Raw genomic sequence first — 27,323 nt, forward strand, 5'->3', positions numbered from 1 at the left:
CAAAATGATTCAGTTATATACATATAACTGAATATATATAGTATATATATACCATTTATTGCAAGATATTGACTATAGTTCCCTGTGCTATAGTAAGTCCCGCTGTTCATTTTATATAGTATAAGTAGTATGTATCTGCTAATCCCAAACTCCTAATTTATCCCTCCCTCCCTCCTTTCTTCCCCTTTGGTAACCGTAAGTTTGTTTTCTACGTCTAACTCCTGGATCTTAAATGAAGCCATAGGAGTTAAGAGGCCACATGACACCAAGAGCATGGCGTTAGTTAGAAGCAAACATGGAAAGAGCCCTCGTGCCATGTTCCCCACCAGGACAGCCTTTCGGAGCAGGAAGGAGGCCCCACCGGCTCTGCTGGTGTGTGTGGTGGGACCATGGAGTCTTACGAACCTTGCCATCACATCAGCGCCATCCTAGTGGCCTCATGCAGCCTCTGCTTTGCTGGGCCTTCTCTGTTGCCCAGCATAGGTGATATTTTTTCTTCCTAACATCTTAAAGCCGCTCTGACATAGCTGACTGAATAATGTGACCTTCCTACAAAGCCCATGCATCAAATTACAGTTTCTATAGTGAAAACATTGTCACCTTTAAAAATACCACAGGAAGGTATTATGAAACCTCCCTGATAACACAGGCTCATTAACAAAAATCCAGTCAAGGAAGAATATTTCCCCAAGAAAAACCTCTTCTGCGACAGCTTTACTGAATTTCCTCCTGTTCTTGACAAAAACGGAGAACAATTTGTCCTTGACCTCTATGTAACAATACGGGCCACTGAGAAATCATTATTAAAGCATTCTTTGGACAGTTTAATTTTATCTCTAAAAATATGGTGACATTACAGAGGTGGTCGTAGGATCATTTAATAAATATCTTAAGAGGATACTTGGAAAGTGATTTTTTTCAGCCACACCATTTACAATTAGGACTCAAACCTCCAGGCTTCCCCAGCTTCACGGCGCCTGGCATTCTAGTTCACCCAAAATGCACAGGAGGATTGCCTGGGTTCCACACCGCCTTCCCCTGGACCAGAGAACATTTATCACAACACAATGACATGTCTTCCGGTCTCTGTCTCTGGTTTCAACTCGGCTTAAAAATTCCCTGCTTTAAGAAATCTTTGGTTCAGAGAGACTTGTACCAGTGATGTGTTCATTTGTGGGAACAAACCGAATGACAACTGGAGCAGCGACAGAGTGGCCAGAAAAACCAGTAAGCAGGTTGTGGGTAAGACTTTTTACCACAGCCTAGATGGAGCTGGGGAGGGTCATATATTTAGCTGGGATGTGACTGTATATGTTTGCTAAAACATCAAGTTTCTGTGTTCTTCACTGAAATGAAATCAATTCAATGTGGGGATAATTGGCTGTTGATGACATCATAGGAAGGCTGGCACGTATTCCTTGTATAGAGTTGGTATGTCTTTGAAAAATAAAATAGAAATGTGGAAACTTTAATATTACCTGATAATGTAGTTTAGATTTGAAGATAATCTTGAGCAGGAATCTTTAACAGGAGGTGGGGATGGGGGAGACTTTTTCCTTTCTGCCTAGGAATTTATGACAGTGTACACAGAATTTAATGCAATAATACGGAAGTATAAGTAGAAAAACGGTACTTTGGGTTATCAACAGTAATAGAAAATACCTCAGTCTTTAGACATTTTAATCCAATGACTAATATTTAGAAGTAGGAAAACAATCCAAATTGTTTAAAAACCTAGCTAAAGTAACATAAAGGGTAGTACCAATCTCTTCTCAGAAACTTGGAATAGCTTTCACTGACAGTGAATTAGGACTTTTGGTTCAGAACAGCATTTGTTTTCAATCATTATGCTTGGGTTGGTATTAAACATGAATTAATTTTATCCTGTCAAGGACATTAACTGCTATTTCCTAGGTTAAGTTTAAGCGAAAAAAAAAAAAAAAAAAAAAAGAATGGAACCCAAGAGGTCTGTCTTACCTAGTTTAAATAATCCATTATGCTCCCAGTGAATATAACGTACCCCTACTGAGGAACTGGGTAACAGCTATGAAGCTTCAGAAAGACTCTGAAGGCAGCTTATTCTATAGTATGAAAAACTGTTATAAGATTTTACCCATGACATTAGGTTAAACAAAAGCTACCAGGTAGAGTCATGTCAAACTGCCTTATATTTTGAAGTCTGTAATGAAAATAGACCCAGTACTTTGGTGCTTTTCTGTTTCATTTTTAGAAATTATAAAATAGCAAAATACTAGTTTTTTACTCAATACAAATTATTCCACTTAAAGCAATTTTTTAAATCTTCCTAAAATATTATGTTAAAACTAATGTCCAACCAAAGCTTAATCCCCAACAAAAACTAAGTGAAGATCTGAATTGAGATAATTTACAACTTCGATCAAGAAAGACATAATCACTAAGACAAGGAAATAACTGTCCTCATCATTATCCTCATCACAACATCTAGAGATCCGTTTCTAAGACAACACACACACATTCACCTCCTGTTATCACAGTGGTTGGCTTTACAGAACACGTTCCTTAAGTGAGTGTTCCTGGTGTTCTGGGTTAAAATAAACAATGGCTGGGGCTTCCCTGGTGGCGCAGTGGTTGAGAATCTGTCTGCCAATGCTGGGGACACGGGTTCGAGCCCTGGTCTGGGAGGATCCCACATGCCGCGGAGCGACTAGGCCCGTGAGCCACAACTACTGAGCCTGCGCGTCTGGAGCCTGTGCTCTGCAACAAGAGAGGCCGCGATAGTGAGAGGCCCACGCACCGCGATGAAGAGTGGCCCCCGCTTGCCACAACTGGAGAAAGCCCTTGCACAGAAACGAAGACCCAACACAGCCATAAATAAATAAAAATTAAAAAAAAAAAAAAAAATTTAAAAAAAAAAAAAAAAAAAAAAAAAAAAAAAACAATGGCTGATTGACAGATGAATGGATAAAAAAGATTTGGTACATATATACAAAGGAATATTACTCAGCCATAAAAGAGAAGGAAATAATGCCATTTGCAGCAACCTGGATGGACCTAGAGATTGTCATATTGAGTGAAGTCAGACAGAGAAAGACAAATATCATATGATATTGCTTTTATGCAGAATCTAAAAAAAAAAATACAAATGAACTTATTTACAAAACAGAAAGAGACTCACAGACATAGAAAACAAATTTATGGTTACCAAAGGGGAAAAGTGGGGGGGAGGGATAAATTAGGAATTTGGGATTAACACATACACACTGATATATATAAAATAGATAAACGAAAAGGACCTCTGTATAGCACAGGGAACTATACTCAGTATTATGTAATAAACTATAAGGGAAAAGAATCTGAAAAAGAATATATATATATATACACACACACACATATATACATATATATATATAACTGAATCACTGTACTGTACACCTGAAACAAACACAATATTGTAAATCAACTATACTCCAATTTTAAAAAATCAGAAAAACAAACAAACAAACAACAATGGCTGGTGACTCAGGCCACCCAAATCAGTCTACAGCAAAGATGATTTGAAAATTTCCCAGAGAAATGTAAGATGTATAACGTGATGAATAAAGTTGACCAAAACACTGCGTTATATCCACCAAAACATCCAGGATCTGACACTTGCTACCTGTGTGACCTTGGGAAAGTCACTTCTCCTCCCTGGGTCTCTGCTTCCTTACAAATAAGATGGGGATAATGATAGTACCCAGTTCTCAGGACTGTCAAAAGGATTAAAGACAGTCTAGAGTCATGATTGACACACAGTAAGCCCATAATAAATGTTAACTGTTGTAACTGTTAGTTTTTAGAACATATACTCGCAAACACACACACACAGAAAACAGAATCAGTGATTGTGTAAGCATCTTTATTTACCATAATATTCTTATTGTTTTTTACCTATGGCACTGGCATATACCAAATGCAGATGACTGTCTGCTTGGAAACTCATTTCAGTCACTGGGTCTCAAGACACTGAAGGTATGTCATGATATTCTTTATTACTGAATTTCATTAAAATCAGTCAACTCCTTCCAAAGTAATGAGAAAACACATAGACACAGCACGCCAAGTGGCTTATTTTAGAAGACATGATCACTTTGTTTTTCTTCACAGTCAAATAAAGCAATCTGTGTAACCATGAACGGTAACGATGCTTATTTAGTGCTTTTCAGTTTGCAAAATAATTTCAAAGCAACGCGTGAGCGAGCCCCTCCTATCCCTTGCCTTTGCTTCCTTTCCAAAGACTTCTCCACAAGCAGAGCCATGTTTTTCACTGTCCTCATGCCTGGGGACCCAAAGTGGGGCGTGGACAAAGCAGCAGCACCGATATTATTACTTTTGCTCATTTTCCTATAAGTAGTTGAAGCAGTGAAGAGAGATGAAGGCCTGCTCTCTTTTTCTAAACAAAGTCACAGAAAACCCAGAGAAATGATAACGTTTCAAAAAAGCATGCTCAACTTTCATCAGTACAAAGACCACCTGATCACTGTCATGGAAGCATTCAAGCTTTGTCAGGTCCCACAGAAAATTCCAGAGACTCACTCCTAAGCACCCCCTACCCCATGTCTTCCAAGCAGCAACTGCCACAGAACTTTGTTTTTCTAACAGACAGTTCTCTTATATGAAATCTTTATTTTGCAAACCACAGTGTGGAAGTGTGACAGAGTAATGAAGTTAAATCAACAGTGAGGCAGCTTCCTTCACCTTCCAGAATCAAGACCCAAGTACAGAACCACAGGTTCTTAAACCCTGAAGCAACTGGGCTTCAAAGGCACTCTATAAACAGCAACAACCATAATAGTAACAAAGAAGAAAAAGAAGCTACTTTGAAGTTACTTTTCAAAATTCAGTCACCTAAAAATAACATCATGAAAGAGAAACAAAGGAAAGACTTTGTCAAGTACAACAGCACAGAATTCAGAGGTCTATTTGATTTATATTCATTTCTCCTGGGAAATGATTTGTTGTTTTGCAAATTCTGTTTCTATTTGATCCTACTTGATGCTTCACGGGCTGGTGGAGGGACTCAGCATCACACCAGCCTTTACTGGGAAGTAAAACGTACCTCATGAATAGAACAGGATCCCCTGCAACCCCACAGGTTCCTGTCAGCCCTGTGCAGCAAAGGCTGGACAGCTAGGACCCTCCCTGTGCAGGTGACCCTCTCCCTGTCCCCAACGAGATGCGAGTTCTGCACCTGCTACCCTAAGCGGGTCCACATCGCTGACCCTGGACCTGGCCCACCCTCTCCTCCTGCTCCATCGTCAGGCATCACCGGGTGCTGCCGGGCGGTACACATTTCTCAGCCCCAAGGCGCTCAGAGTCCCATCAGAAATAATTGACTCCCAATCGTCTGGGGCCAGGATTACAACAGGGAACTCTACTCTGCCTTTTAAAATAGGAACTCGGGGGGCTTCCCTGGTGGCGCAGTGGTTGAGAGTCTGCCTGCCAATGCAGGGGACACGGGTTCGGGCCCTGGTCTGGGAAGATCCCACATGCCGCGGAGCAACTAAGCCCGTGCGCCACAACTACTGAGCCTGCGCGTCTGGAGCCTGTGCTCTGCAACAAGGCAGGCAGCGACAGTGAGAGGCCCGCGCACCGCGATGAATAGTGGCCCCCGCTTGCCGCAACTAGAGAAAGCCCTCGCACAGAAATGAAGACCCAACACAACCAAAAATAAAAATAAATAAATAAATAAAACAAAAAAAAAAATAGGAACTTGGGGAAGAAATTCAATTAAGAAGGAAGAGAAGACTATAAAAAGGGAAAGAGCAGGAAAAGACTATAATTCACCACAAAAGAAAATGCTGGGACACAAACATGAAGAGAACACACTTTTGATGTGACGGATGGGCCTCCGTGGTCGAGTTTAAAACACGGACGTGGTCACTCCAGAGGGCAGCTGTGAGTGACATCAGAAACAGACACCAACTTTCCAAGCACCCTTTGACCTCCTAATTCATCACAGGCCTTATCCCATGAGGGCCCAAAGCCCCAGGAAGCTTGGACTCACCCCACGTACCTGGATATCCCCTCCGCCCACGGATGCTCATTTAAGCTCCAACACTGCATGACAATCCTACTTGAAGATGCTACAAAATAGGCCATCTCCTTCTATACCGATCAGTAATGTCTTTGGATAACCAAAACGCAGAGTACAAAGGAAGCACTCCCTACCTTGAACACATCAAGCTGTTGGTTAATCATCTCTGTTTCCATGCCAACAGGGCCTAGCGATTCCTCATGTTCTTCAGCCTTCTGGAGTAGAGTAGAAAATTCATTGAGTTTGCTGTAGAACTCTTCGAGGCGCGTGATGGTCCCTTCTACCTGCTCTTCTCTGGCTTGTGCACGGTCCCGAAGCTTGTTGCACTGTTTGCTTAAAGCCTCCAGGTCCCGTTTGATGCCGACCAGGTCAGGAGAGGCTTCCTCCGTGGCCAGCATCATCTTGCAGGTCTTATTGGCATTGGTGTTGCTTGCGATGAGCGCTTCCAGTTTCTCCAAGAAGGCTTTAATAGCCTCCCTTTGCTTCTGCAGTGTTTCCACATCTCTCCCCACGGGGGCCATGCTGTCCAACTCGTCATCAAACTCTGCAAACTGAGAAAACATCTCTCGGATGGTGTTCTGGAAATGGCCGATGCCCTGAAGCTTGGTTTCTAAGAAGGAGCACTTTTCATCCACCTGCTGGCTGAGGGCGCTGTGCTCCTGGGCTAAGGCTTCTGCTTGGAGTAGAATCTCGGAGGTGCCCTTGGAGTCGGAGGCCCCCGCCACAAGGTCCTGGGCGAGCCCCTGGGCCAGATCGACCTGAGGCTTCAAGGTCTGAAGGGCTTTCTGCTGAGTCTGCAACACAGTCAGGGACTTACTGCTGTAAGCCTGGGGCCCCAGAGAGTCGTGCATATCTAGCTGTTCCTTTGCACACTGGAGCTGCCTCTGAGCTTCTTTGGAAACTTCTTGAAATTCTTTAAACTTCTGGGCCATGTTCTCCAGAGAGAATTTCTTCCAGTGCACTTGCTCGGTGACCATGTCCACCTTCTGGAGCAGGGATTCCTTCTCCTCTGCCACCGCCTCTTTGTCCATTTCACAGACACTGAGCAGGCTGCTGGCTGCACTGTTTAGCTGTTCCACCATCCCGAAGTGCTGGTCCCTCTCCTTCTGCAGAGACTTTAACTGGGCAAGAGATTTCTCTGTCTCAGCAGGATCCAAGCTACACTTTATTTCCTTGAGGCTGTTTTGACACCTGTCTATCCATGGCCGGAGCATCTCCACATGTTCTTTATACTTGAGAGCTTTTTCCAGTGACTCTTTCACCCTGTCTTCTCTTTCTTTCACCTGCTTCTGAAATCCATCCCAGTTGGTTTTAATCGTGTTCAGTTGTAACTGTAACGCTACCTTCCCAGACCCTTGTGTTTTTAGTAACAGGTTTTCACCTTCCGCCATGGTTTTCTCATAAATGTGAGACTGGGCGGTCAAAGTTTTCCTGAAGTCTTTCTGATCTTTCATTAATGACTCCAAGACCTCAACTTTGGCTGATATCGGGGGAGACTTGTTTTGTTCTTCCTTCTTGGTGTCCAGCCAAGCCTGGAAATCTCTAGACATTTGCTGAAATTGATGAGAGCTGGCACAGGCTGACTGAAGATGCTGGACATGGTTCTCTAAAAAATAAAACCACAGACATGTTTATTTTACATCAAAATGTTGAATAAATCTGCAAAAAGCCAAGAGAAAAACCGCCAAATAAATACACAGAATAATCTAAACACAGGGGCTACTAGCACTGACTATGAGAACGACAAAAGCACTTACGTTATGGACAAAGGCAGTGGGGGAAGGGCAAGAGGTGAGGACTACGGCAAGAAAAGAGACAATGGAGGCTGGATACTAGAGCCGCCTCCATCCCAGGGCGGGGAAGTGACAACTGTTCAAAGCTCTAGGTGATGCTGATAAATAACCCATCTCTTATTAAATGTGACTTCTCCACCTGTGTGATTTTTTTTTTCCTTTGGCCCTGCGGCATGCAGGGTCTCAGTTCCCCGACTAGGGATTGAACCCGTGGCCCCTGCAGTGGAAGCGTGGAAATCTTAACCACTGGACCGCTGGGGAAGTCTCCACCTGTACAATTTTTACCCATCATGGAGGCAATGTAAGGCAGCCCATGGGGACGACATGGGTCTGGATCCCAACTCAGCCTCTCAAGAGCTGGAGGGCCTAGGGTGAATGATTAAACCTCTGGGTCTCATTTCCCCAAGTATGAGCTGGCAACATTGATAGAAGCTGTCGTGGGAATGAGGTGACAGTGCATGCAAGTAAAGCTCTGAGCTGAATGCCTGTCACGGAAAAGGGTTCCCAACAATAGTCACCATCCCTGTAATCATCATAGCTAATGTTTGCTATCCATATCACGTCAAAATCAAGGAGGAAGTCTGAAACGGTTGCTATGATCAGTAAACAAATCCAATCAATTATTAAAAAAACATAAACTGAGTGCCTAGTGTTACTTGGCAAATGACAAACACAGCAACCAACGGGCTCTCCTCTGGCCGGCCCTTCTCGGGCCCAGGAACTGCTGCTGCTGCCTTGGACCATCCCGGGCTCAGCGGCCATAGAGTGATGGCCACAGCAGGCAAGAGAGGAAATTGTGCATAATGCTTCTCTCTCACACGGTTCTCTGGCAAAGCTTCCATGATGGAGCCAGACGAACCAGCTGTTATCAAGAAAATGACGCCAAGCCTTTTTTAATAACTGTAGTCGTCTCCTTTTCTGGTGAAACAAGACTGTCGCATAGCATAAACATTGACACCTTTAAAAACCAATTTGTTTTTTTTTACTGTTTTTTAATTTGAAGCATAGTTGATTTACAATGTTGTGTTATTTTCTGCTGTACAGGAAAGTGATTCAGTTATACATATATACACATTCTTTTTCATATTCTTTTCCATTTTGGTTTATCACAGGAGACTGAATAGAGTTCCCTGTGCTATACGGTAGGTCCCTGTTGGTTATCCATTCTATATAATATCCAACGATAAACCATAATGGAAAAGAATATTAAAAAAGAATGTATATATATGTATAACTGAGTCACTTTGCTGTACAGAAGAAATTAACACAAGATTGTAAATCAACTCTACTTCAATAAAAAAAAATTGTTTTTAATAGTTTGCATCTGCTTATCCCAAACTCCCCCTCCATCTCTCTTCTACCTCCCCCGCCCCTTGGCAACCACAAGTTTGTTCTCTATGTCTGAAAGTTTGTAAAAACCAATCTGGAGTACCTGAAGTTTCCATGGGCCTATGTGAAGTGGACTTTGCTGGCACGGGGTCCCCCTATCATCTGTGCAGAACTCCCCGGCCCTGCAACATTGTGTGTGCATGTGAACCCAAATCTACCCTCCTTGCGTGCACCTCTCACTGCGAGCAGGTTCTCTTTAGGGGCCTGGTTTCCCCAACAGTTTGGAAATAGGGTGTTCACTGATCCCTATATCCAGGAAATACATGCATTCAAAGAAGACACACAAACCTGCTTTTTGTTCAAGGTCCTTAAATGATTTTAAGATGCCTTCCAGTTGCCGACTAAGTTCAGCTTTCAAGTACTCTTCTTTAACCAGGGCTGCCAGATCCTCTCCCAGAGCCTGGGCCACTTTGATCTGCTTCGTTTCCTGCTCTATTTCCTGCTTCATTTTCTGGGCTGTTTCCAGCTGCTGGTTCATCGCGTCAGGGTGTGTGCTCCCGGCCACACTGCTGCTGAGTTTATTATCCAAGTCGGCCAACTTATCGGAAAGGCTTCTCAGCAGGCTTTGATACTGGGTGCTTTTAACAATGGCCTGGTCGATCCGGTCACATCTGTCCCTCAATTGTCCCGTGAGGCTGTCCCATTTTTGGGTCACAGCTGCCAGCTGTTCCTTCACAATCCCGTGGAAGGATGGGTGATCCCCAGGTCTGTGCAGGATGCCCTGACCAGCCACTGTTAGCTGTTCACACTGAGGTTTCCGGGTATCAAATTCTTGCAGGAGAATCTAAGGTAAAGAGGTGACGAGGGCAAATGAACACACAAATGACTGGAGAATTAATTACAGAAAACACAGCTTTAAGTTTCTAAACAGACAGAAGTGGTAGTTAATTATCTAGTTTTTATTTTATTTTTGTTACTGCTTTCCTAGCTTTTATTTCAAAGGCAGTGCAATTATCGTAAACTAATACAAAGAGCAATGGTGCTTCACAGAGATTAACATTTTGTCTAAAATAATATCCCCCAAGGGAGAAAAAAGAGAATAAATATTTTTGCTAGTCTGGGGGAAAGGAACACAAATTCATGTACAAATTTTCACACACAAAGGGAAACACTGCTTTTAGACAAGTTTACATCACATTAACACCAATTTGATTTTTTCCTATTTGCATTTTTCTTTTTACAGGATTTTTTAAATGCTCTATAGCATTTTACACCAAAGGAAATACACAGTGATAACAATGTTAGGATATACGAACTCATGGTGCATTGATTTACAAAGGTTCTTTTTAAACATAAGATCGATGTTTACAGTCTTTTTTGTAAAGATTTAGCCAATAAATCATGTCGCTCCGAGCGTGCGGGCTCACACTGGCTTTCATTATAAAACGAATGATCCCCAAATGTCCTTGTTTTAGTAGAATATTTTTTCTATCTCTGGGAGACTATGGACAATTATTTCTCCTCAAACGTTTCTTTATATCTTTTGTTTCCATTCTATTCAGATGAAGAACATACATGCCTAGGACAGCATGTGACTCAACTACCCAGACTGTTGTGTATTTTCAGAGTACGGATCAGCTTCCATGCCCCGAAACCACCACCTGCACAGAAAGAAAGCTCACCGAGACCACAGCGGAGCGCCTGAGATTACATCTGACTTACAATTTACATATGTTTCTCCCCCTGTGGATTGATCTGCTCATAATTAGATGAGTCTAACTAACCCTGCGGGTTTCAAGGTTCCTCCTCTTCTTCCCTTCTTCTTTCTCTTCTTACTTTGTCTCCCCCACTCAGGGATGTTTTGCATGAGCTTTATAAGTTTCATTATCTACTACCACAATCAAAATGAATAAAACCTCAAAGGAGTCATTTCTAAACAATATACTAGCTTCTCATAAAAATGTTATTACTTATGCAATCATATTAATACTTCAAAGAAAGTCCTCTTTAACAGGGTCTCTACAAACCACAATATGACTGAAACGATCAAGGGACCTGACCATACTCGTGGGCTCGGTGGACCCCTCAGGGATGCTCCAGGGATGCTCCAGAGCTTTGCTTCTCTGGGGGTTTCCCGCCAGCCTCACGACGGCACCTCGTGGGCATCTGACACATTACAAATACCCTCCGAGACAGGCAGAGCACATACCGTCCAAGGTAATGTATTTCTAATGAAAACATCTGTCTTGTTAAGTCAGGTAGGACTCACCTGCACCTGCTGCCTTTGTGTGTTCAGCATATTTGGGTCAATCGACAAGGGCCCAAGGACACTGACCATCAGTTCTTTTTCCGCAAGCCACTGTTTTAACTGAGCCTCCACTGTCTGGAATTGGGTTAGATTATTTGAGGATTCTTCCAGTTTTTGTCGTCTATCAACTGTTAACTGATTGAGTTCTTGCCACTTAGAATCTAGAAGAAAAAAAGATAGAGGATGAAACAGATGCTTGTTTTTTATACATTTAATACAACTGTATCTATGAAGATTGTAGGACAGGACTCTCCTTACATAGTCAATTAAAGACTAATCTGTGAGTTAATCGCATTTAACAATACAGATTTTATGGTCCCAATGGTTGTGTGCCAACTGAAGTGTAAGAAAAATAGATTTGAATCTGATTTTGGAAGATGCTATAGATTATGGAATATTCCTGAGAACACTCATTCCTTCTAGAAGTCCTACAGAGTCTGTTTATTCAACTAGAACTGACCCACTAGAACAATGAACATGTATCCTTTTCTTTAATAGCACACCTTCAATGACCAGATGGAGGTAAGTGACTCCCAAATGTGTGTATCTACACCCAGCCATGCTCTTCTAAGCAAATCACACATCAGCAGCCAGCTGCTCGGAAGTTACAACAGGAAATCTCACCAACCCTTTAAATTCAATGTTGGGGGAAAAAACTCACGATATTCCTATCAAAATGGGTAGGTTTTTCCGACTTCTAGACTTCTTTTGAAGGTTATTCTCATGCACGTCATGAAATGCCATAATTCAGGATGTTCTTTCATGACTCTCCTATATCCTCAATCACAAACACTTAAACCCAGTCCTTCCATTCCCAATACCCAACTCCATGTTGGTCCTCATCATGTTTTGCCAAGACCAGTACTTCTCAAGCTGGAGCTGCATCAGAGACCCCTAGAGAGTCTGGTCACACAGGTGCTGGGCCCACCCTCGGAGGGACTGATCAGCAGGTCTGAAGTGAGGTCTGAATGTGCGTTTCTAACACGTCCCCAGGGGATGCTCCGCTCTTGCTGCCAGGAGCACCCTTTCCAGAACTGCACACCTAGACCAAGGGCCTTCTAACCAGCTTACCTGCAATTCGTGATCCTCAGCCTCAGTGAATTTGGTTCTAAAATAATTTCCCTTAAACGTCACTGAATATGTCACTTCTGGGCTCAAACCCCTCAATAATTTACTCGTCACCAAGTAGACGGCAAAATCTGATGACCTCTGCTTGACCTCCAGGGTCTCCCACAAAAGGGTCCTCGTCTGCTCATCCGAGAAGGTCTGTCCTCCGAGAGGAAGCCCTCATCTGCCCACTGATCACACGTCCTCATTGCAACAGGCTGGGCGCACAAGGGCCCCACAGCCCACATGCTCCATCCCTCCCCCTCTGTCCCCGCCCCATCCTGCTTTCACGATCCCACTGGGTCTCACCCTCCGCTAGGACACCCTGCCTGCTCCCCCCGCCCTGAGGACGGCATGCTCCTTGAAGCCCAGAATTACAGACCATCCCTCAACACATGAGTCACTCAACACTGATGGTGTGACGAGCTGATCTGACAGATTTCTTTCACCCAGTGTAATGCACTGAAGAGCTGCTTTTCATAGAGCTCAGCCCCTGAAACGTTTACCTAAACAACGTCACACTATACGGCGTGTTCTAGTCAGTCACAATCTGATAATGAAATAATGCAACTGAAACCATAAATGGAGAAGGAGAAATATCAAAATCTTATCAGGAAGCTTTGCTGAAATATGCATTCCTTGCTCCCTCTGCTATTCTAAGATGCCTTGAAAATATTCCTTCGAGTAATTCTGATATTCTACGTGAGAGCCACTGAATTAGGGCCCAATTAATTATAATGCAACAGGAGTCTCTACTGTTGGATTAAATACACCTTTCAACATTCAGATCTCTTAGGATGACTCTTTTTCTTTTCCTGGAGTATAGTTGATTTACAATGTTGTGTCAGTTTCAGGTATACAGCAAAGTGATGCAGTTATATGTATAAGGATGACTCTTATTAAACTAAAACGTACTTCGAAACTTCTAAATTTATCACAGCATATCTGACTCTAAAGGAAGGACAAGATTTAGCTAAATATAATGGAACAATTCAAAGTAAAATGATTCTTGTGACAGTCATAGTAAACACACTATGTGCCAGATACTGTTTGTCTGAGCTGCACACACATTAACTCACTGAATTCTCCAAATACTATGAAGTAGGGAAAAAGAGTATCACTGTCTTACACTCACTCCCATATCATTACCATAAGGAAAAGGGGTGATAAGGTAACAGGGCTTGTGAAGGAAATTCTGCATCTCCGAGGAACAGTTTATATAGGGACAGGATGGAGATGGGAGGAGGACTCTGGGTAAAGAGCAAACCCCCAGACTCCTGTGGGGGAGCAGCCTTCTCAGGCTGGTTGGGAAAGGGACCAGCAGCATGAAACAGGGGCTGGCGGGGTCCCATCAGAAACTCCACGGTGGAGAAAGGCATCCACCTTTTCCAGACAAACAAACAAAAAGGACTCTCCACACTAAAATATAACAAAACATAAAAAATTAGAAGCACCCAAAACCTAGTAAAAAATAAACCATAATAAAAACATGTGACTCAATACACAGCATTCTATTACCTGGTATCTACCTTCTTCATAAACATAAATTTCGTTACTGTGTTTAGTGAGAAAAACACAAGATCTGCCAAGGCCTAGCACCATGTGAAATGACACTTTAGAATATGCAAAGATCGATTCTGAAACATGAAAGCAAATCCCAAAGTCAGTGAGATTGTTGGATAGATGTTTTCTGATAGAGATTATGATTTTTAAAAAATGACTGTGCTTCTGTGCACGGCCTCTGGTGTAAGTGGTAACATACCTATTTCCGTCAACATCTGCTTCCACTTGGGGGCCTCCGGAGTGTCTGGGTTCTCCTCCAGCAGCTCCGTCAGCTTGTCTTTCAACTCCTGCACTTTGTTTACATTTTGCTTCAGTTCTGCCTCAAATGACTAACAAGGAAATAAAAAAAGTAACTTCATTAAAGTATGTCAACATCAAAAGACAAAAACACAATTTCAATAGAGCACTTTTTACTCCAACATGGCCAAAAGAGGGGAAAAAATCCACTGTTAAAGGCTGAAGTGAGTGAGGACCGGATTCAGCAGTGAATTATATTTTCTTTTCCTCTTCATAACTATTCTTTGACTAGCTGGTAACAGAATCCCAAGGAAGAATGCTAGAGCTACCGAGATAATGACCCTCATCCCATCACCTAGGAAGAATTTCAAGGTATTCTCAAATCCCTTTGGAAAAAAAGGAAAATGACATCAGTAAGATTGTAATTAATCAGAAAATCAGTCTTGCTAAAGGCTGCAAGATTTGAGACTACTAGCAAATAAGCACTTTTCTGGACAACACGTTACAGAGTTCAAAGATAAGTTAGTCATCTGGAGACATTTTTGCCAGCATTGCCAGAGTGCAAAACCATTTTCCCAACCCTGACAGCTGCAGAAAGAAATACCGTGTATTAAACAAAGGGAAAGCATGAGCTCCCCTATTTTATACTGGACAGAACAGATTCCTAATACATTTAGCCCTTAAATACATCTTTTCCAATAAGTACTGGTTAAAATCCAAGACTTAAACTAATTTGAAGGTGGCAAAGTTGCTTGCACCCAACAGCTCACTCATCTTTATAACATCTGCGTGTAAAAATAAGTGACTATTAGCATCAATCTCTACATAAAGTCACGTTCAACAAAGCTGGTGAACTATTTGTTGAAGTTTATAGAGCAAGAAACCAGAACGGGGCTCCTGACCCCCAGTGCTCAGTTCTGAGCGCTAATCTGTTCTCTCACGTCTTCGGTAAATGGACCCACAGAAGATACCTTGTTCTGTTCAACTTGACTCTTCACAGCCTCAGTGTCCGTAGGTGTAGGTGCCTGATGCCATTTCGTGGCAGTTTTGTTCATCGTCTGTAACCACTGCATCATGGCACCTGATTCTTCCTGAGCCTTTTGCAATCTGGAGAGTTTGGTACTCAGTTCGGCTATTTTGTCTTTAAGTAAGAGGCCAAGATCTTCATAGCCATGGCTTATGTCACTCATATCCTTTTTAATGGATGTTAATCCTAAACGTAAGAAGAACAATTATATTGACACATTTTCAGGGTGTTCAGAGCTCTAGAAATAAAAATTTGTTTCACATGCTATTTCCTTCTATTTTGTCAATATTAAGTCTACTATGATAAAGTCATAGAGTTTTTAGAACTAAAATGTTACATCATCTTACAATGCTACTTAATGACAAATACTTTAGGTACATTGCATAATACAAGTGAAATGAGATAGATATTTTAAATGGAATAAAAAACCCAAATCATGAAATGATGCTTATTAATTCCTCAGGCATCAAATTAAAAAAAAAATAGCTCAAATAATGTTATCCCAAGTGAGAAAATATCTCAAATTAACCCGAAAGAAGGAAACATAAACCAAATGCCAAGCTGAATTACTGGATTTCATTAAGCTCAGATGAACAAAATTGCATGGAATGTTATATAAACATGTTATTTATGGAGAACATGACTATACTCATACCATTTTAATTCAAGTTTGAAATTTCGATATAACTACTTCTCATCCCTAAAAAGATTTTCTCTCTCTCTCAAAAAAAAACCATACCAAGTAATTTAATCAATAAGCACTTAAAGTTACTATTTACCTTTATTTGCCAAAATATCCTGAGTATCTGTGGCTGTTCCTTCACCATTTAATATTACTCCACCTGCAAAAATATTAAAACTGAAGTCATCATAGATTTCTATTGTATTTTATATATATTAATAGTAGGTGGCATTAAAGCAAACGCCATAAACAGTAATTCTTTTAAAATGTTATTACTATTTGAAAATGTAAAATACTGATTCAATTTCAAAATCAAATGAAGGTCTGAAAGATCAAGCTATATCCTCTCTTTTGCATAAAATTTATTCTTAAAGTCATAACATGATCAACTTAAACAGAGTTTCAATAAATTTAGATTATATACATTAATCATTAACTATTAATTTATAAGAAAATTTGGGGATAAGGTTGCTTTAAAGCTGAAGTTATTTTAGTGATACAGTCCCTGAAGCACAGAAGCTGGTCACTATGTGTGTTTCTTGAAGCATAAATGCCTGACGGACAAAAGAATGTCTCAAGTTAAGAAACTGAAAATTGTCTGCTGTAGTTACAGTGTTTTCATGGGTTTAATGGAGGCGGAATAAGGTAAAAAGACATGAAAGAAAAGTTAAAAGTAAAAGAAACCATTACTGTATCAACATAGAGGAAGGAGTTACAGTGGCTGGGGCACCTGGGCCCTGGCATATGTCTCACCTGAACTTAAACCCCAGCCCCACTAATGACTCCCTGTGAGGCTGCACAGATGAATCCATCCCACCAAACTGCTGGGGTGAATAACACCTATCTCGCGAGACCACTGTGGGAATTAAAGACAGTTACCCTACTGCCTAGCAAATAGGAACTACTTGGTGAGCTGTAGTAATTATTTCTCTTTAATTCCCTAAACACCTAGCACCGGTTCCTTTTTCATAATCAGAATATTAAAAAATCAATTAGACCTTCTCATGTTAGTATGCCTTGGCTCTCTATCCAAAACACAAAAACATTTTCCCAAACTAACCACACGAGAACAAGCCTAAACAAAAACATTTAAATATCTGAATCTTAATCTAAGTTTTGTCCCTTAAAAAAAAAAAAATCACACACACCGTGGCATTTCAGATGGAAGTGAAAATACCCTTTAGATACTCAAGATTAATTCTTACCATGCTTGGGAGTTGTCAAGAGTAGGAAAAAAATACTTTTTACTTATTACTAATATAGAATGGGCATGAAGAACTAATGTAAAACACCACAGAATTCCTTTCCTTTAAAAAAAAACAAAAAAACAAAAGCCTTGACATTTCAGGAAATCTGATTAGGAGATAAAGGAAAGATCATCACACATGTATACTACGAGGATTGCCTGAAATGGGATTAATAGAGCAGAATAAACGGTGGGTGGAGAGGGGCCCAGCTCAACATCAGCCTCACAATGGGAACAGCTGGGGGCTGAGCAGGGCAGATAAACCACAGAGAATCGTCAGAAACCCTCAGAATAAAGATATGAGATCTGCCTTCAGTCTACTCTTGGATTATTTTAAACCTGATAGTGACAACAATATAAATATGTTTTAAACTTAAAACTCTATCCACAACTTAATTTTAGAACCATTATTTATACATGACTCTCCCCTTCTGTTGAGAAGCCTGGTAAGACTGTGATTCAGACATGCTGGCTAACACAGTATAGAACTGTTTTCTTTGGGAATAGTGTAAGGAATAAAGCAGATGGGAAGAAATTAAGAGAGGTCCACTCGACAGAAAAGAACCTGTTTCCTTTCCTTACTTCCTTCTTTCCCAGGAGACCAGACTCATTTCTTTATCAAAGATTTCAAATAGAATTTCTACATCCCCATCAATTAGGTAAAAACAAACCGGAATCTGATCTTTCCCCTTCCCCAATATAATGTTCCTTATTCTTACAGATGAATTTGGTTACATTTTAATTTGTAGTATTTAATAAGATAAAACCTAAGAGATCTGAAATTTGACCAGAACAGACACTTTTCCCTGGCAGCGTTTAGGTTGTTTAGAGATGCCATCTTTCTTGTCACTTTCCCTTTGTGTTTCTGAGGTTATTTTACGCATTAATTTTTAAAAATAACATACACAAATAAAATCAACATGGGCGGACCCAATTCTTATGGGTTTTACCACAAATGTAAATGAAGCACTTACCTGACTTAACTGCTGCTATGGCCTTTGCAGGGGTCATCACAGCGGTTACTAGGTTACATAGTGAGATCCCACTGTTGTTGACTTTCTGAATCTCAGGTGTTTTTAAGCTCCACTTCTCTTGTAATTTCTTGAGATATAAAAACACATTATTTTTCAGTCTTTGTAGTCTTTTCCAAGTTACACATTATAATTCAATGTCTTAAACATATCTTAAAACAGTGATGATTGTGGGTTCTGACTTATGGGATGGAAGAAAAGGACAGCATCTCTATTTGTTCCAGCAGCCCAGGTGACTGTTAACACTGTTAATAGTGAGGAGTGGGGTGGGGTCCGTCCTGAATTCTGCTCCCAGCCACAGTGGAAGCCAGGCTAGTCCCAGCTGCCACGGGTTCCAAAGTAACTGTCAACTGTAAGTCTGCAAAACTGTACTAGGTAACAGACAAGTTACAAAAAAAAAAGTAGTAGAAACAATTTTAAAAAATGGAAATTCAGAATTCCATTTAATAGTGAATTTTAATCATCAAAACTTCAATGAATTTTAAAGGACACACAACTCCACAAATTTGGAGTGGAAAACTTGCCATAACTGGTCCTAAGTTTTATGACTGAGTCAGATGACAGAAGACTCACGCACTAGAGATTCAAATAACTTCCATCTTCGAATACTGGTTAGAGTGATACATCCAAACTAGAGCAAAATGCTGAGTTGAAGAGAAGGATCTTTTACTAACATTATGAAAAATGGTATAAAAAATAAACTACGTAGAGATGTGGTGGGGAAAGAAACTCGGACCAGTTAGCAACTCACAAATACGTCTCTTTAAAAAAGCAAATTAACTTAAAGTCTGTGTCCTTCTTCGAAAGGATCAGTTAAACCCGTCATGATTTCCAAATATCACCAAAATACACTGTACATACATGAGGTTCTTACTTATGTGCTATTAGGTAAAAGGAAACCTCTCACTCCTAACACAGGCAAATGAGAAATTCTTATCAGACACGGACAATGATTCACCTTAGTTTCTTCCAAAGATTTCCCTAAATCCTCTGCACCAAAAGAAGGCTGCACAACGGGAACTCTTTCTGTGGTTTCTTTTATCCACGACTTTAATGATTTAACCAGAACTTGAAAGGCATCCATCTGTTCTTGACAAGAAGATACAGCTTCTTTTCTAGATCACAAACATCATTGACAAATTTAAGTCACAAAGGGAGACACTCCAAAGGACTAATTACTAAAAAAATAAATTATTATTCCCATTTCAAGCTTAACATTAAGAAAAAAATCTTCCCCCAGGCACACTCCAATCCTTAGATACAGGAGGAAAGGTTTCGTAGGTGGCAAGTGAAATCAGCTAAATTACTCCTTGTCTATTTCCTCAGTAAAGTCTGTAGATCAAGATAGGAACAGTTAAGATATTTGTAACCCATGTGTAAACGGCTCTCTATAATGCTACGTACACTCTAAAGCCATATATAAACAGCTTTAACATGATTTAGAGTCAGTGAGCTTTTATCTATCCGCTTTATATGGTGCTAAACGCCAGCAGGCTGAGAACCAGAGGGGAAACACAAGTCACTAACATGAGGGAAACACAGCGCCACCTAGTGTCACTACAGTCACTTTAGTGGATGGGTAAACTGGGTCTTTACAGAGAGAGAGGACAGGTTTCAGTTTCCAAAAACGAGGTGAGACCTAGTGATGCAGAACTTAATGTGCACCTCCCCCACGGATACTCAGAAAGCTCCACAGTGAACTATACGGATCTCTCTGTACACTCAGCACCACAGAGGGAGGGCACACGCCTGGCACAGGTACAGCTATGAGGACAGTTAGATTTGGTAACTGGATACCATGTAGATGGCATGTGCACGTGTGCAGGTGTGTGGATTATTAGCAGAGAGTACATGGCTGGTAAACTAATCACCGATGACCACATGGTTTGATAATTGGACCCATCTGACAGAAGAAACAACCTAGAGTTTACCCAGGGAAACCAAGAATATTTCTTCTGTGTCATGTGAATTAAATAGGATGGAAATGATAGCTCTGTGAGTAGTCCAGACAGGACTCAAAAGTTTTAGGTAGACAATTCCAAAGAAATGAAGAAGAATAGCTGAAAGAGAAATGACTACTTTCTATCTTTTGGGGGGCTTCTGTATGAACTTTGGCAAAATCAGATGTATATTCTCAATTCGCATGAGATCAGAAATATAAAACTCAATCACAAGGCTCACACCCCTGTACAGCTTTTTACCTTAATTTAGGTTCATTCTCTTGTCTCTTACCTTGTTTGTTCGTGGAATCATGTCTGATCTACAACTCTTCAAAAAGGAAACTATTTTACAAAAAAAAAAAAACCCAAAAAGCCATCCAGAACTATCCAGAACTATACTGGAATGATGTATTGTTTCTGAATTGAGCCCAGAAAGCAGTGAACCATGGGCTCTCTTTCAAGGTTATTTCTGCCTTTGCAAATAAAAATGTAATAGCCAAAGGCTTCAGACTACAGTGAGTTTAGACTACTTTCAGTAAAACACTACCACCACCATTTTCCTTACACAGTGCCTTCTATAAATACTTTCATGTAAGAAGTAGTGAATTTCCCTCCTAAATACTTTAACAAAAACTATACTTAATTTTAACAGCAAAAAAAAATCCATATTAAAGTACTTATAAAGTAGCCCTATGCTTATTCTCAAGTTTCCAAAAATTGTTCCAGGTAGCTACATAACTAAATAAAAATCATGCATTCCAATTAGTATCAAGTAGAATAAAATCCAATTTCTTAAGTGGTGCTTACTTTTCTTTGACAGTATCCTCCATTTCCTTGAATTTCTTTGACAAATTATTTGTTTTTTCAAAAACCAGAGCTTTATCCCCTGGCAAGCCATGGCTGGAGATCTCCTTCAAGAGATTCTGCAAAACTTCGAGATCTTTCCTGCGTTCTAGCAGTTCAGAAGTTGATTCCTACAAAGCATTTAGATATTTCATCAATATAAGATGTTGCTACGAACATAAAGAACAGACTGGTGGTTGCCAAGGGGGAGGGGCTTGGGGGAGGAATGGAGTGGGAGGTTGGGGTTAGCAGATGTAAGCTTTTATATATGGAATGGATACGGAACAAGGTCCTACTGTACAGTACAAAGAACTATATTCAATATCCTATGAAAAACCATAATGGAAAAGAATATTTAAAAAAGAATGTATATATATATATATATATATGTGTGTAACTGAGTCACTTTGCTGGACAGCAGTAATTAACACAACATTGTAAATCAACTATACTTCAATACAAAAATTTAAAAAAATATAAGGTGTTGCTAGATCTTCAAAGGGCATCCCATCAAGATGTAGGTATGGGACCAGAATGGCTCCACTCAGAATTTCACAGAATGATCCTGCCTATGGTCTAAGTATAAACAAACATGCAGGCAGGCTGTTTGAAAGAGAACAGTTTAATTTAATTTAAATATGCACTCTTTACATTCTGCCTCTGTGGGCTCTGGAATAAGATATGTATATCACCTATGATATACAGAAAATGAGAGATGGTGTTCACTTCTGATTAATGAGCAAAGGCTTCAAGGAGAAGATGAGCTTTGAAGTTGTTAAAGGAGGAAAGCATAGATCTAACCAATCCAGCAGCAATTAAAATGATGCTTGTTAATCATAACTCTGCCAATAAATGTATGTGCTTGTCTTAGCTGTTGATATATTTAATCAGCCTTGTGAATTCCATGGGAAACATACCTGCATAAACTGAGACAACTCAGTAACATCCTTCTCAGGCACGTCTGCCTCAGTAAGAGCCTGGGTTTTGGTTTCTAAGAATGTCTGGAGCTTTTCTGAGAGGTTCTCAAACAGCTCCACTTTGGTTTTGAGTTCCTCCATTTGGGCAAGTTTTTCTTTGTGTTTGCGACTTGCTTCTGAAAAGCGAAGGGCTAAGTCCTTCATCCTGGCCTGCAGCGAGGATGCGGTGGACGGGTCCGTGGTCTCTGTGAACCTCTTCACTTTCTCATTCATGGCATTTATGCTGCTCTGCCGCCCTGCGATGTCCTGGTCCAACATCTGAAATGGACCAAATACCACACACGTAACCTAATGATATTTACAAATAACGTCAGACTTGTAAAAATTACTATTCAGAACAGAAGTTTGAGCCACCTGTGACTAAGGAAGCTAATGGGAGTGACAGACAAGCTGATTGGTCCCTGGAGGAATCCCATCCCCAGTCCCCGCAAGGAGACTGGAGAACAGCTGGCTGGCTGCCCTGGCGACGCAGGAGACGGCTGCCACTCAGCAACCCCGGGATCTCCTGCAGCCCAGGGATTATCCACGGTCCTGATTTTTCAAAGACTAGACAACAACAAGGCTGATCTGATTAACCTCCTGGGCAGCTGGCTGAAGCCGTGAGGACTAAACAGGACCCGGTGTGCGGGGATGCCCTGTACCATGAGTGCTGTTCATGAAAAGTACACAGAGGGAAGTCCCTCTGTGCTCCTGCACAGAAAATCGCTTCGCACACTTGTCTCTATGCAAGCGCTACTTTCCACGTTGTTATATTCAGGAGACATCTCTTTATGCCTTAAATTTCTGTTAAATCTACCCATCCTTGGAGCTTACCATATTTTTTTTCGATATATTACAATTTTTTAATTGAGATATAATTGACATATGTATAACTATCTGTTATAATAATGTTATAACAGTATATTAGTTTCAGGTGTACAACATAATGATTCAATAATTGTAAATATTGCCAAATGATCACCACAATAAGTCTAGGTAATGTCCATCACCACACACATTTACAATTTTTTTTCTTGTGATGAAAGCTTTTAAGCTCTACTCTCTTAGTAACTTTCATACAATTATTTTTAATTTATCCAATATTCAGTGCTGTTTTAGCAAGAAAACCCAACAGTATATACAGTTCAAGTTCCTGGGAAGAATAAGTCTGTGTTTTTTCTTAAAGAGAATTATAAGGTTCTGGTCCCTGCCATCTAGAATGATGTTTATAGCCCACGATTCATATGCTGAGGAAGATACACATACAAAAGAGCAAATAATGTTACACTAACAAGAACATTCAAGTTCTTCATATATCGGTTTATGTCTGCACATGGAAAAACCCAGGATATATGAATTTTAGGGATGAAAATGTGTAGGGAGAATCAGTGAAAGGGTTTGATATGGGCAGAGCATGAAAACATCCACACTTTTTGAATAACCTGAGACGCTGGGTTTTTTTTTTTTCATCTAAAAGCTGTCTGTTTGTTGGAAGTCACTTACGATGTTTTTACTGATGACGTCCTGCAGAGCGGCGGAGTTCAAGGGCACAGGGCGCTGCTCTTCCAGCGAGCGCTCCACACCCGCCATCCAGTCCAGCATCTCATCCAGGCCGTCCTGCACACTCAGAGAGCGGGTCAGGGTTATTTGCAGCTTCTCGTTTCGTTCACTGACAGACTTGGACAGGTCATCGTATCTCCCGACAATGTCACCTAGTCCAAAAGGATCGGGAAACTTTAACCACTAAGTTCTCTTTGCGCCGTTCCTTTGCAAAACACACTAAGGAGAGTCATAAAAATTCCTACACTAGAATTGGAAGAGGAAAAAAGGGTGAAATGATAAATTCATAATGCATCATCAGAACACCACCAAAACCTGAAAAAAGAAAGAAAAGATCCTAGTATTTTTGGATGCATAAACATTTGAATTGTCCAGAGAAATGAAAGTGATCCAAACAGCCAATCTTTGGAATAAATATTGGTTCTCAACCTGACTTCAAATTAGCCACACTTGATAACTACATGGAAATTAAAAAAAAGGTGACAGTCTTACAGAGCTAATCTCAATAAACAATATACTCTTATAAAGATTTATTAAGAATTAACCTTTACGCATAAAAATTATTTCAATCTTTCTTGCTCGCGCATGCTCTCTCTCTCTCACGTACACACACACACACACACACACAGATTTAAGTTTTTCTCATCCTTCACATCCTAAGCAAAGTACTCAAATGCACAGAAGTTAGCAGATGCAAATGTACTGAGAAAATAGACAACACACAATGAAAATTCACATAAAATACAGAAGGTTGAGATGATCCTTCTAAGATAACACAGATAGAATGTATTTGATAAGTTTAATAGCAGGCAAAGGGAAAAATAAACAATGTTAGCAGGCTGACCTGTCTCAGATAAGATTAACTTTACTTTCAATTCTAAAGACTTAAGATGCTTTAAAAAAAAACCTTTCTGGCTAGTTTTCATTCATATATAAAGCTCTATATTTTAACAGCCTACATCTATACTGCAAGACCAATGAGAAGTTCAAAGAACAGTGGTTTTTAGTGTATTCACCTCTCCCTCCCCCCACTCCACCTCTTTGGATAACAATGTTTTTAATCATCAATTTATCACCTACTGTCCAAGAATCTGAAAAGAATTTTAATTATTTCTGATACACTGTAAAATGTTTCAATGGAAGAAAATATTGACATCTCTATAAAAATGAAATCTCTTACATGCTTATGTTTAGCTCATGGTACATAATCCATATAAAAAAACTATTTCTTTTTGCTTGTTCTAATATTATATCATGAGAAAACAGTTTGACAAATTTTCACTGAATTGAGAGGTTAAGCTTGGATGGTTGAAAGAGACAATCATGCTCCTTTCACGAAAACACAATGAAGCCCCTGAGAAGGGTAACAGGGAGGGGACAGAGTTTAATATGCACCAAGATGCTGAGGGCAGACAAGCAGCAGGTTCAAGTACAACCCTGATTTGAAAGTCACAGAGCAGATCATCTGAACTGCAGGCTGCGACTGGCAGGTGAGTTGTTTCTCAAATGGGTGGTTCTGTGCTTCAATAGGGCACCATCATATCTGTTTAGCTATGGTAAGTGATTTCCCAAGCAAAGTGAGCTACTTTAATAAAATTAACACACACAACATTGTAAATCTACTATACTTCAATAAAAAAAATTATTTTTAAATTAACATATTGTACTAGTTTACTTTTGGACTCCTTAGTAATAAAATATTGCCACTGAAGTAAATTCTTGATTTTAGTAATTAAAAGATATTTTAGAAAAAGGTACAAACAAAATTTACTTTAAGAATGTTACTTTTTTAAGTGGTTGGTTTTCTTAGAAGTCAAATAGATCTTAGAGAAACTCCTCTATATCTTAAATATACTTTCACATATTCCTAAAAAACTATGCCAGAGAGAAGCTTTAGTCTTAAAATAATGTAACATGGATTTTAAACAAATGAAAGTGAAATTGTGTAAAGTTAAAAATGGGAAGGTGTCAAAATGCCTCTTCAAATACCAGAATTACATATAATATTGTCTTTTCTCCCCCAAGCCCCTGTCCCAAGAGCAGTGGTTGCCAAGGTGGGAGGTGAAGGCAGTGGTCTGGGACACAGGATCATTCGCGGTTTTAACTTCTACTTTAACATTTTATATTTTGGGGTCTTATAATGTACATAATATGCTAAGATAGCAATAGGTGTATGTAATTTATAAATACGTGTGCATCTCTGAGCATCTATATACACATACTGAAAATTACGTGACAAGGTGCATGATCAAAAGATTCTGAATGTCTCTAGAGAACAGACTAGTAGTTGCCAAGGCGGAGGGGGCTGGGGTAGGGATGCAGTGGGATGTTGGGGTTAGCAGATGTAAACTCTTATCTATAGGATGGATAAACAACAAGGTCCTACTGTATAGCACAGGGAGCTATATTCAATAACCTGTGATAAACCATGATGGAAAAGAATATTAAAAAAAGAACGTATATATATGAACAACTGAATCACTTTGCTGTACAGCAGTAATTAACACAACACTGTAAATCAACTATACTTCAATTAAAAAATATTGATAGGGACTTCCCTGGTGGCTCAGGGGTTAAGAATCCGCCTGCCCATGCGAGGGACATGGGTTCGAGCCCTGGTCCGGGAAGATCCCACATGCTGCGGAGCAGCTAAGCCCGTGCGTCACAACTACTGAGCCTGTGCTCTACAGCCCGCAAGACACAACTACTGAAGCCCGTGTGCCACAACTTCTGAAGCCCACGTGCCTAGAGCCAGTGCTCCGCAACAAGAGAAGCCACCGCAATGAGAAGTCCGCGCACCACAACGAAGAGTAGCCCCCGCTCGCCACAACTAGAGAAAGCCCATACGCAGCAACAAAGACACAATGCAGCCAAAAATAAATAAAAATAAAATAAATTTATTAAAAATATATATTGATAAAAAAATTGCACTATATCAGTGTTTAAATCCATGATGAAATATTGTAACAGAAAATGTATATATATATATATATATATTTTTTTTTTTTTACATTTTCTTGAAACAGTGCAGGACTTTATGTCATATTACTGATATTTTGCCTCCAGGGTTTTTGCCTCTTTGAATACAAAATCCCGTTGGGCAAAATAAGATGAAATATTTTTCCTGTAGGTTAGAAGGAGCATATCATACACTGCTGGAAATAAATCATCTGAAAATAAATTTTAAAAAAAGATTCTGAATGTCTTTAAGAAAGAAAAAGGTTTGACTTCTACAGAGTGGTTTTAAAAGAGCAAAGCTTCATCCTTCTCTTTACCTACAATTTCAACTCAGATTTTAATGCCAGCTCTCTTGGGGTGAAAGGTATGTTAATCATTTGCTATGTTAAAGTTTTTTATTTCACACTGAGAAATATTTAATAACCTGAAACCACACATTAAATATAGGAAAAGTAGCAAAGTCAAAACAAAAAATATAATAAGACAATAAACAATGTTAATTGATAACCCACTGTGCGTTTAAACTAAATACTGTGAGTCGATACAAAGGTAATATACAACAGCTCTTTCCTCAGGAAAGGCACCACCTAATGTGAGAGGACGCAAAAGCATCGCTGTAACTGGACAGGGTTTCTAGGATCACGGAAGAACCCTGTGAGGCCAAAGACCCCACGAAAAGGAGAAG

The 27,323-nt window shown here is 40.1% G+C and overlaps 1 protein-coding gene across 22 annotated transcripts in view; it reads right to left on the bottom strand.

Annotated features, from left to right (window-relative positions):
* DST (dystonin) overlaps positions 1 to 27,323 on the bottom strand; it is a 488,177-nt gene that overhangs the window by 92,231 nt on the left and 368,623 nt on the right. For all 22 annotated transcript variants that reach the window (XM_082414288.1, XM_082414278.1, XM_082414289.1 and 19 more), the window contains 11 exons: positions 23,624 to 23,832; positions 22,082 to 22,399; positions 21,129 to 21,295; positions 19,340 to 19,496; positions 18,325 to 18,451; positions 16,202 to 16,264; positions 15,367 to 15,608; positions 14,358 to 14,487; positions 11,450 to 11,649; positions 9,529 to 10,024; positions 6,193 to 7,664 (listed from right to left, as the gene is read on the bottom strand). In XM_082414288.1, the coding sequence (XP_082270414.1) occupies positions 6,193 to 7,664; positions 9,529 to 10,024; positions 11,450 to 11,649; positions 14,358 to 14,487; positions 15,367 to 15,608; positions 16,202 to 16,264; positions 18,325 to 18,451; positions 19,340 to 19,496; positions 21,129 to 21,295; positions 22,082 to 22,399; positions 23,624 to 23,832 (3,581 nt within the window). The remainder of the gene's footprint in view (positions 1 to 6,192; positions 7,665 to 9,528; positions 10,025 to 11,449; positions 11,650 to 14,357; positions 14,488 to 15,366; positions 15,609 to 16,201; positions 16,265 to 18,324; positions 18,452 to 19,339; positions 19,497 to 21,128; positions 21,296 to 22,081; positions 22,400 to 23,623; positions 23,833 to 27,323) is intronic.

This window comes from Balaenoptera physalus, assembly GCF_965194825.1.
Source record: "Balaenoptera physalus genome assembly, chromosome: 11".
Taxonomy (NCBI): domain Eukaryota; kingdom Metazoa; phylum Chordata; class Mammalia; order Artiodactyla; family Balaenopteridae; genus Balaenoptera; species Balaenoptera physalus.